The 10,412-nt window shown below is 37.0% G+C and overlaps 1 protein-coding gene across 5 annotated transcripts; it reads right to left on the reverse strand.

The window, feature by feature from the left end:
- Window positions 1-968: 968 nt before the first annotated feature.
- LOC107741228 (calcium-binding protein 2-like) lies at window positions 969-10,170 on the reverse strand. 5 transcript variants are annotated; one of them, XM_016553913.1, is made up of 8 exons: window positions 9,929-10,008; window positions 5,912-6,340; window positions 5,465-5,659; window positions 2,817-2,847; window positions 2,598-2,729; window positions 2,235-2,344; window positions 1,350-1,497; window positions 969-1,226 (listed from the first exon to the last, which is right to left on the reverse strand). In XM_016553913.1, exons 2-8 carry the CDS (start codon window positions 5,954-5,956, stop codon window positions 1,201-1,203), a joined length of 687 nt encoding a protein of 228 aa, XP_016409399.1. In that variant the 5' UTR covers window positions 5,957-6,340; window positions 9,929-10,008; the 3' UTR covers window positions 969-1,200. The 5 variants fall into 5 exon arrangements, with proteins under 5 accessions (XP_016409399.1, XP_016409392.1, XP_016409416.1 ...); XM_016553906.1 differs by lacking the exons at window positions 5,465-5,659; window positions 5,912-6,340; window positions 9,929-10,008 and adding exons at window positions 3,938-4,132; window positions 4,383-4,771; XM_016553930.1 differs by lacking the exons at window positions 5,465-5,659; window positions 5,912-6,340 and having other exon boundaries at window positions 9,929-10,170.
- Between the last annotated feature and the right edge of the window lie 242 nt (window positions 10,171-10,412).

Here is a 10,412-nt window from a genome sequence, read left to right on the forward strand (position 1 = left end):
GCGCTGAAACGCTCCTTTCATCTGATTGGTCGAATCGCTCCGCCTTCAGTAGGCTACGGTCTTTTCATTCTTTCAGGCAGAATGAGAGTCAGTACGAGTGCGGCACTATAATGTCTGAAACCACCACTCACTGTTAATTACGCATAATATTTTAATCAGATTTTGCTGGGCACATAATTCGTGCTGCTGCGACTTGCAAGTGACCCCTTTAATGCGAGTTACAGTATGCTGACAGATTATTTCGGAGCCGTTTATTTCTCGTTATTGCATTCCAAATAGGAGATTAAATGATCAAAACGTACACGGACCCTATAGCCTATGTATTTTTGTATGTCATAATTTGTACCAGATCTCAAAAGATCCATGTATAGCCTATACTGTGTATATATATATATATATATATATATAGTTCTCTATTTTAGATCATTCCACACTTCATACATTCTTGTATTACGTAAATATATGAGCCCTCAACCATAGCGTTAAGTGCACTGGAAAAAACTGAAGCGGTGGTCCAAACGGTGCAAAATGACGTGTCTGATTAAATTTATTTTAAATACACTGAAAAGAAGTGCACTTCTGTCATCTAGCCTACCGTTCTGTCCGAGTTCAGAGTCAGATGATACAAGTAACGCAAGCAGGAAGCCTCACATTACCACTTGTTTCTACAAGAAAGAAAGACAAGTCAGACCGTCAAACGTCCAAGGGGCCGGTAAGTGTGCCCAAACAAAAGAAAGCTGAAGTCTGTCAGTACAACTCAACAACCCTGCAGTCAGACGATACCAGTGACGTAAACTGTCACATTACCATTTCTGAAAGACTTTGCATACCAAAAGAAAAAAAAAATTAATTGATTTCATGGGTATAAATTTTAAGAAGAAGAGGCATAAACAGGTAATTAACAAACCACTGTAATTAAATGATTTTTTTTTAAAAAGCACACTACAAATTCAATACACTGGTAATCAGACAAATACAACTTTGAAAATAGGCCTACCAGTTAAACAGTACATTTACAACATTACTCTATTGAAATGAGACATTGCTCTTTTGCATAATAATGCTTATTTAATAAATAAAATGAAACATAATTTTTTACAAATTGTATCTCTTGAGGCATGTTGAAAAATTCAGATTGCTGCACCATGTGTCCCTCTTAGAGTCTCATGATGAAAATAAAGTCTCTCTGTGTGGCTTCCATCAGCGTGACATCATCCTCACAAACTCTGGAAAATTGAGTGAGGAAGAACAAAACAAAAAGAAAACAGAAAAGAATATTCAGTGAGGTAAACTAAAAATGTTAAGAAAAGCAAGTATTAGTTGTCATTATTTGTCCATCATTCCTTTACCTTCAAAATCAACAAGTCCGTCCCCATTGAGGTCAGCATCACAAAGTATATCGTCAGTATCCCCGGAATTTAGCTGCTCCCCCATTAGCTTCTTCATGGCTTCTCTCAGTTCTGTGATGCTGATTTGCCCATCTCCATTGGAGTCAAACTGCACAGCAGTAAATTGCCGTTAAAGGGGTCATATGATGCTGCTAAAAAGAACATTATTTTACACAACAGCATCACACACCGCGGCCTACAGTGAGCAGAGACCGGCGGCTAGAGTGAGGAACGGCGGGAGGGTTAGAGTGAGCAGAAGCGCGGGCTTGAGAACGATTTAGACGAAGGACCGTCCGGAAGGACATGTGACGACCCCGGGCTGGACTCCTGCTTCGTCCACGGTGAAAGCCGATCCGGTGATCCACAGCGCAAAGTTGTTGTATTTCCTCAGCGACCAGCACGGATCAGCTCTAGGCATGACGAAGCAGATATCGTCCTCTTTTGGAAGACCAAACAAAGTAGTTTCGCTTTTACAACGAAGCACACAGCGTCTTCACGACATGGCGGCAGCAACAATACTACAGCGAGAATAAAAGTTACGCCTTCTTTCTTTGCGTGAACATTTGGGCGGCGTTATGCAAATCTTCCCACAGAGCGACGTAGATATGTGGGGGCGTGTTAGAACGAGCCGTTTTAGGTAGGCGTGGCTGACTCTTAACTTTTATAAAGAATATCTCTTTGGATTTGAGACTTTAGTCTTTGCAACTTTACAGATCTTCTTTATGCACCAAGAGCTTGTAACACTTCAAAGAGAAAGGAAAAATTGAAATCGCATCATATGACCCCTTTAAGGCCACTGACAGCTGCAGTCAGCACAGTGGTACATGTGTAAGTGAGTGTGTTTACCTCTTTAAAGGCATCTCTCAGCTCCTTGACTCCAATCATGTCTGCTGTCTCTGCCAGCATTTTGGGGCCCATAAGCTCCACAAAGTCCTCAAAGTCAATTTTACCCCCACCTAAAAAATACAGGAATATATGTCTTCAAATATTTGTTTTTTTTTCTTTAATTTAATACAAATGTTTAATATTTATTATTATATATTTTATTATTATTATTATTTTTTATTTTTATTTTTTTTCAAAATTCAAAATGTTCAAAATCCAATATTTTTAACATGGTCTCAGACATTTAAACTATAATACAGTACGATAATGTTTGCATGAAGGCACACAGATCATAAATGCTCTCTGAGGGATGATTTAACTCACCTATTTGTTGACTCAGTTCAATGAGTTCCATCTCTGTTGGCATGTATCCCATCGTCCGCATGCATTCTCCCAGGTCCCTGCAGTTGATGTAGCCTTTGTTCCTATCAAACTCTTTAAAGGCTTCTCTTAGTTCTGCATGAACACAAGGATAGAGGTGATGAAATGCATGAACATGATGTTTTCTCACTCTTATGTGAGGTGTGTGGTTTCTGTGAATACCTTCTATCTCTTCTGGCCGCAGTTCCCTGTCCTGTTAAATTAAGACAGATAAGAAAGATGTTAAACACTGATGCATTTGAAGACATGTCTCTGTTTGACATTATCTCTCTGAATCATCAAATAGACTCAAACAAAACACTTGGGTGGGGATGTGGAAATGAGAAAGTTGTTTGAGGACTGGTAATGTAGTGAAATGGGTAGTCACTAGATTATAAGTGAAAGTTGCCTGACAACAGCTAAAAGATAAGTAGATTTGGGGGTTTAACTTGAGGAGGACCCAGAGAAAGACACAACACATTGTCCAGAGAGAGGATGAGGTTAAACGGAGTGCCATATGAGAAAATCCCACAGATGATTCTCTTTTCCATTTACAGCTTTGTGTATAATACCCAATACCATATAGTACACACACACGCATTCGTATAAACCGGTGGATTACATATGCCACAAATTCAGTGCTAAATCCTTTAGTTAACCGAGTATCCTCACATGTCTTTTTAATACAAAGCATTGTTAAAATGTGTCATTCATCTCAACAAGAGACATTTTTTATGGATAAAATTATTATATATTTATTTATAAATATTACATAGAATATCAGTGTTGAAAAAAGTTGTGCTGCTTAATTTTTAATTCATATAGATAGATTTTTTTTGTGAGAATAAAATGTCAAAATATGGGTGAAATAATATTCCATTATCATTCATTCAGCATAACAGATATGTTTACGTAAAAATGAAGGAGCCACTCAGATTTGAGGACCAGAATCAACAGTTTTATTTATGTATGTATATGTGTGTGTGTATGAGTATAACAGATCAAATCGTACTGTTCCCCACGTACTGTTTGAGTGGTAGCATTGTTTTTATGGCGGCCAAACAAATAGGCTTTAACCTAACAATCAGCTTTTTTTTTTACCACTTTAAGGTTGCATAAAGGATTACATTTCTTTCAACTGTCCGCATGATCTTTTACATCACACTAGAGGAGGGAGTGAAATGTGGATGATTGACAACGATGATGAGATAACTGCTGAAATAGCTCAGATGATCTTTTGGATGAATGCAAGGGGAGAATGTAGATGCTGAAACACTGTGTTTTCAGTTTTTCATGGTACATACGAGCTGTGACTTTGCGAAGCCCTGTCTTAGGAAGATGCATGCTGGTCCAACGATGTTATGCAGCATGGTGCAGTTTTGGACTAGTGCATTCAGAGGCCCCTTAAACTCAGAAGTTACTTCATTTTCTCCGTCTGCTTCTCCGGGTGGGCGGGGCCCTGGCACCACTGGCCCAGCCCCTTTACCCTCAGCCACACCCTTAGGGTGGGGCCACATTTTACTTGAGACATAATCTAATTAAGCACGTTTAGTCAATTTGTTTGACACGTCCTTAAACTACTGAAGTATTATAATTTTACTGAAATACTGATTACTATCTTTACAATATATCTAAGAGTTATTAAGTTTTAAAGTATGATTCGTCTCCCACTCATTTCAATATTACAATTAACACAAAAACACAGTCCCCCGATATATAGGCCCTGACCTTTAAATATGTTTCTCTTACCTTTTTAATTTTGTTTTTCAGGGATGGTTTGGTGCAGTTTCCCATGCCTTAGTCCTCAATGAAGATTCCCACCTCTCCTCTTCTGCCCTTTTTATATAATTAATTTATCGAGTGGACTGACAATACAACACTCACCTGCTTCCATATTAAGCTACTTAAAAGTCCACATTGTTTAGTTTCGAAAACCAACCCAACAAATGTATCTATAAACCTTTGCATTCTTTCTCATCTTAGACCCTTCTCTTATAACTATCCGACAAAGCAAAAGCAAAATACAAATAACATTATGTTTCATAAAACAAGCACACTTTTACCTATTCTTGTCATCTTCATATCTCGCTTAATCAATCTCCACGTCTCTCCCTCTCTTCCCTATCCACTCACTTTCCTCACAGATTGCAGTCCCATGCAAATGATTTCGTTTGCAGGCTGAAAGAGAGAGATGCAGAGCAGGAGGGGGAGGTAAGGGGAGGGTGAGAATTAGACGAGAAAACGAGAAGCTTTTTTAATCCCCCCTAGTTCAGATTAATGACAGAGAGCATGGGATGATGTACAGAAAAGGAGAAATAAAGAGCACAGGGGGTTTCGAGGAGAAATAAATAATAAGTGCAAGAAAGAGCAGTGGTCAATTAATCGGGTGATATTCTGCCATTTTGCAATTTTTCAATGACTAATGTTTTTCTTTTTCAGAGAGTTTGGAGTACATATGGTGCAAAATAAGAGTACATTTAATTCACTCTGTATTGCTCAACATTCAATTACCATCAAATAATTAATAATAATTAATAATTAATTTATAAATGTTTTGACGTCTGAGACCAGATTAAAAATCTGGGATTCAAAATAGGCTTTAACCTAACAATCAGCTTTTTTTTTTACCACTTTAAGGTTGCATAAAGGATTACATTTCTTTCAACTGTCCGCATGATCTTTTACATCACACTAGAGGAGGGAGTGAAATGTGGATGATTGACAACGATGATGAGATAACTGCTGAAATAGCTCAGATGATCTTTTGGATGAATGCAAGGGGAGAATGTAGATGCTGAAACACTGTGTTTTCAGTTTTTCATGGTACATACGAGCTGTGACTTTGTGAAGCCCTGTCTTAGGAAGATGCATGCTGGTCCAACGATGTTATGCAGCATGGTGCAGTTTTGGACTAGTGCATTCAGAGGCCCCTTAAACTCAGAAGTTACTTCATTTTCTCCGTCTGCTTCTCCGGGTGGGCGGGGCCCTGGCACCACTGGCCCAGCCCCTTTACCCTCAGCCACACCCTTAGGGTGGGGCCACATTTTACTTGAGACATAATCTCTAATTAAGCACGTTTAGTCAATTTGTTTGACACGTCCTTAAACTACTGAAGTATTATAATTTTACTGAAATACTGATTACTATCTTTACAATATATCTAAGAGTTATTAAGTTTTAAAGTATGATTCGTCTCCCACTCATTTCAATATTACAATTAACACAAAAACACAGTCCCCCGATATATAGGCCCTGACCTTTAAATATGTTTCTCTTACCTTTTTAATTTTGTTTTTCAGGGATGGTTTGGTGCAGTTTCCCATGCCTTAGTCCTCAATGAAGATTCCCACCTCTCCTCTTCTGCCCTTTTTATATAATTAATTTATCGAGTGGACTGACAATACAACACTCACCTGCTTCCATATTAAGCTACTTAAAAGTCCACATTGTTTAGTTTCGAAAACCAACCCAACAAATGTATCTATAAACCTTTGCATTCTTTCTCATCTTAGACCCTTCTCTTATAACTATCCGACAAAGCAAAAGCAAAATACAAATAACATTATGTTTCATAAAACAAGCACACTTTTACCTATTCTTGTCATCTTCATATCTCGCTTAATCAATCTCCACGTCTCTCCCTCTCTTCCCTATCCACTCACTTTCCTCACAGATGGCAGTCCCATGCAAATGATTTCATTTGCAAGCTGAAAGAGAGGGATGCAGAGTAGGAGCGGGCCGTAAGGGAGGGTGAGAATTAGATGAGAGAATGAGAAGCTTTTTTAATCCCCCCCTCTATTTCAGATTAAAGTCGGAGAGCCATAGGATGATGTACAGAGAGGGAGAAAAAGAGAACAAGGAGATTCGAGGAGAAGCAAATAATAAGTGCAAGAAAGAGCAGTGGTCGATTAATCTGCAATATTTATCCATTTTGCTAATATTTTTCAATGACTAATATTTTTATTTTTCAGAGAGTTTGAAGTACATATTGTGCGAAATAAGTGTGCATTTAATTCACACTGTATTGCTCAACATTAAAATATCATTAAATTATTTGACGTGACACCACATTTTAAATCTGGTTTTCAAAATTTAATAACAAATCAAATATTGAAATGATTTTAAAAAGAATAAATTATTTAAAAAGTAAAAACAAAGTTTCAAGACTTTGAACATTTTTAAACAAAGAAACATTATACAAAATAAAGAAAAGTAGTGAACATACTGAAGTAAACAATTGTGTACTATTACTAGGTCACTCATCAAATAACATTTGTGACTGCTCATGCAGACTCCCTTTGTGTTCTTACGTTGCAGCACAAGATGATCATCTCAAAATCATGCTGGAGAACATGATCACCAGGCTTTAGCCAAACCTGTGGAGTCCATTATTAAAGCAAAACAAAGACAAACCAAACACTAAGACATTCTGAAATTCATGTTTACTCAATTTACTCAAATTGTTGTGCTCTGAATATAATTAGCGATAAAAATTGCAGCATTTTTATTAGTGTTCTCAGATATTACAGCCATTATAGGTAGACCACTAAGAAAGAGTTCTTAGCTTGTAGCATTACTATGAAGAAGATGACAGAGAAAGAGAAATGAAGAATACAGAAGGTTAAAAAAAAGAAACTGATTATGTCTTTTCATCACTGAGGTTAAAGTTGTGTGTGTGCGTGTGATAATCCCGGACTAATCAGAGCACACCTTTGGGAAGATGAACAGAGAACCACTCTTTAATCCGCACTCATATTTTAGTTAAACCCAGTGACATTGCCCTGTGTTACCAGCCTGTCAGAACTATAATCTACTCTAATCCACACACACATACTTGTTCGAGTATTAAAATGTTTTTCTGTGCCAACATTATGGTTTGTTGTTTTCAAAAAAGATCAGCAAATAGATGAATGCTACTTTTTATTGTATAATATAGTGTATAATAATAACCATCATGACGGAAGTGGGGTTTGTATGAGGAGGAATCTGTTTAAGTCTGCATTTTTGGGCCAACAGATTAGAATCAAGTCAGACGAGGTCACTCTATGAGCAGCAGAGCATTGTGGGACTGGAGTCCCAGCTGTGTTTGTGTTCACTAGCAATCATATAGTGTTCTGTGTGTGTAGTGACAGAGAGACAGGTCAGGACAGTTTGGTTTGTTTTAGAATGAGGATCTTAAAGTAGTGGCCACTAGGAGGTACTGCCAGTCTGCAAAATATTTGATTTATATTATATAAAATACTAAAACATGTTTTTAATATTTAAAATATTTATGTAATTTTGCAAACAATAAAGTTTTTTTCCTCACACATCATAAATAGGTCTTGACATGTACATGAAAATCTAAATATGCCTTTATGTTTTAGAAAGTGGATGCCTCACAATCATCTTATTTGGGGGTCCTTGGCATCAAATCCTTTCAAAGTCCCTTTCCTAAACTACTATCTTTAAAGCTGTGTTAATAGCTATATAGAATCTATTAAAATTCATTGTGATAAAAAACACCTTAATTTGTTGCCATAAATCAACTGGCCAGAGATGGAAAATAAAACCTAGCTATCAACCTCTCCGTAGTTTGAGAGCCTTGTTTTTGAAGACTGCCATATGTATAGTGGGGACTTAATTTATTATTAAATCAATTTTGAAATAAAACACTCTCTTTTGCTTACCCTCCCATTTAGGTGGAGAGTAACTCTTATTTATTGACTTAAAGATAATCAGATGTCAGACTAGTCAACCTAAACTATGTGTTAACTCTTTTATCTAACAATACCCATTCTCAGGTGACTTAAACTAATGGATAGAGTTTCAGTGAATGCTCTAATGATAATTACTGTGCAAATGTAAATTATAAATACAAATGTAACCTATAATAATTCATTATTTTTATTTGTATTTTTGAGTATAAGCAAGAAAAGTTGTTAATACACAGCTTATGCAATGACTCAGTGAATGCATCATCCTAAATTAGTGTGTAGCTATATATGTCTCCAAGCCAATTAAATAGTTATGACAATACAAGCAATGATCCCTCTTCCAGAAAGGTGAGTGGGCAAGATTGGGTTTCTAGTGTGCTCACTGCTGGTGATTCAAGCTCAATATCAAGTGATAAGCACTGGATGCAAGGTTATCCTAGTGTAGGAATGCAACACCGCAAGGCTAAGACCAGGTCATGAGCGGGTGAACCACAAGGGGACAGATGTGCTTGTTAGAACAGCTCCTTAACCTGTCATCTCATGCCTGACAGTCACCTAACCACCTATCTGCTAATGAAGTTAAGTCAACCAAGGCAAACCGAGGCAACCAAAAAAATTTACTTCATGTGGTAACATCTAAATTAACTGGGTTCAGTTAAAAATATGACTGAATAGTAAACTGAATTATAGTTATTATCATTATCTAAAACTAAAAGTAAAATATGAAATATAATTTAATAAGCAAAACATGTCAACAAAAGTTAGAAATGTTGTAACTAACTGAAGAAAGTATAACTAAAACTAAGTTTAACTTTAAACTAAAAACTAAAACAACTAAACCTGAATTAGTAATGCTTGATAAAAACTAAGAAAACTGACAAAACCAAATCACAAAATTATTAAAAATTAAAGTAAAATTAAATAAATACTAAGAAGAAAAAAATTATTCAAAATATTAATAAGACTATAATTACATATGAATAACACTAAATAACACAGTGACTTAATCAGCTTGACTTTGCTCCAGTGAAATTATTTTAAATAATATTTGGACTTAAAATTGACTTAAACTTTTGAGTTAAACTACACAACATGATGCTATGTTTTTGAAAACATTTTTTTCATTGCATTAACAATTAGATTCATCCAAGGGTACCATACAGGTGAAATATACAGCTAGTCATATATCATGACGAATATGTTACCATTGAATCAAAATAAATGTTGGGTCTGACTCTGAGCTTCAAGGTTTTCAAGTTGTAACAGTGTAACAGTTACTCTCACAGTGAGTGCCACTTAGAATAGAAAAGAAATGAGTTGGCGGAGCTCAACAAGGCACCGTCCGTATCATGTACCAACAATGTTACCTAACAGAGCAGGGACAAGGAATGCTCATCAGCATAGACCTGCTAGGGCCTTCAGTAATTTGATGTATAGCCACTCTAGTTCTATTACGAATAGGCTATAAGCAGTTTTGGTTGTAATAACACAACAAAGAATGTGAAAAACGAAGTTAGTTTAGGATCACAGTGAGACTGCTATAGGTAGAAGGGCATGAAATGGCAGTATGTGTTTGTGATATGAATTGTGTACTCTTACTGGGCCAAAAACAGAATCCACGATAGGTCTGAGGTCGAGTTCCTCCTTCTCCTTCTGTTCCCCAGTCTCAACAGGCTCCTCCTCATCTTCCTCCTCACCATCTCCACTTCTGCTGGGTGGATGGAGGGGCTGATTCTTTCTCTGTCCCATTTTAGGTCTTGAATTACTGTTAAATACCTCCACCACACCCATTTCAACTTGCTTCCTCTGTTTCTCCACCTTCTTCTTGATTGCGGCCTGGACCTGTTAGAAGACACAGGAGGTCAGACATCCTAAACCAAGCTGATGATTAATCAGCAACCGGGGACATTTACATAGATAATTATAACATAATTGCAATTATAATCCGTAATGGGGGTGAAGGACACATAAGGTTTGATTAGAGTCGTTTGAGATGCGGCTAGCCTCGCCTGAAATTTAGGCTGCTGCGGTGAGGGGAGGAGTGAAATAAGCGCAGTCAAGACGGACAGATCTGACCTCTCGA

This window comes from Sinocyclocheilus rhinocerous, unplaced genomic scaffold (assembly GCF_001515625.1).
Source record: "Sinocyclocheilus rhinocerous isolate Xijiao unplaced genomic scaffold, SAMN03320098_v1.1 scaffold431, whole genome shotgun sequence".
Lineage (NCBI taxonomy): Eukaryota > Metazoa > Chordata > Actinopteri > Cypriniformes > Cyprinidae > Sinocyclocheilus > Sinocyclocheilus rhinocerous.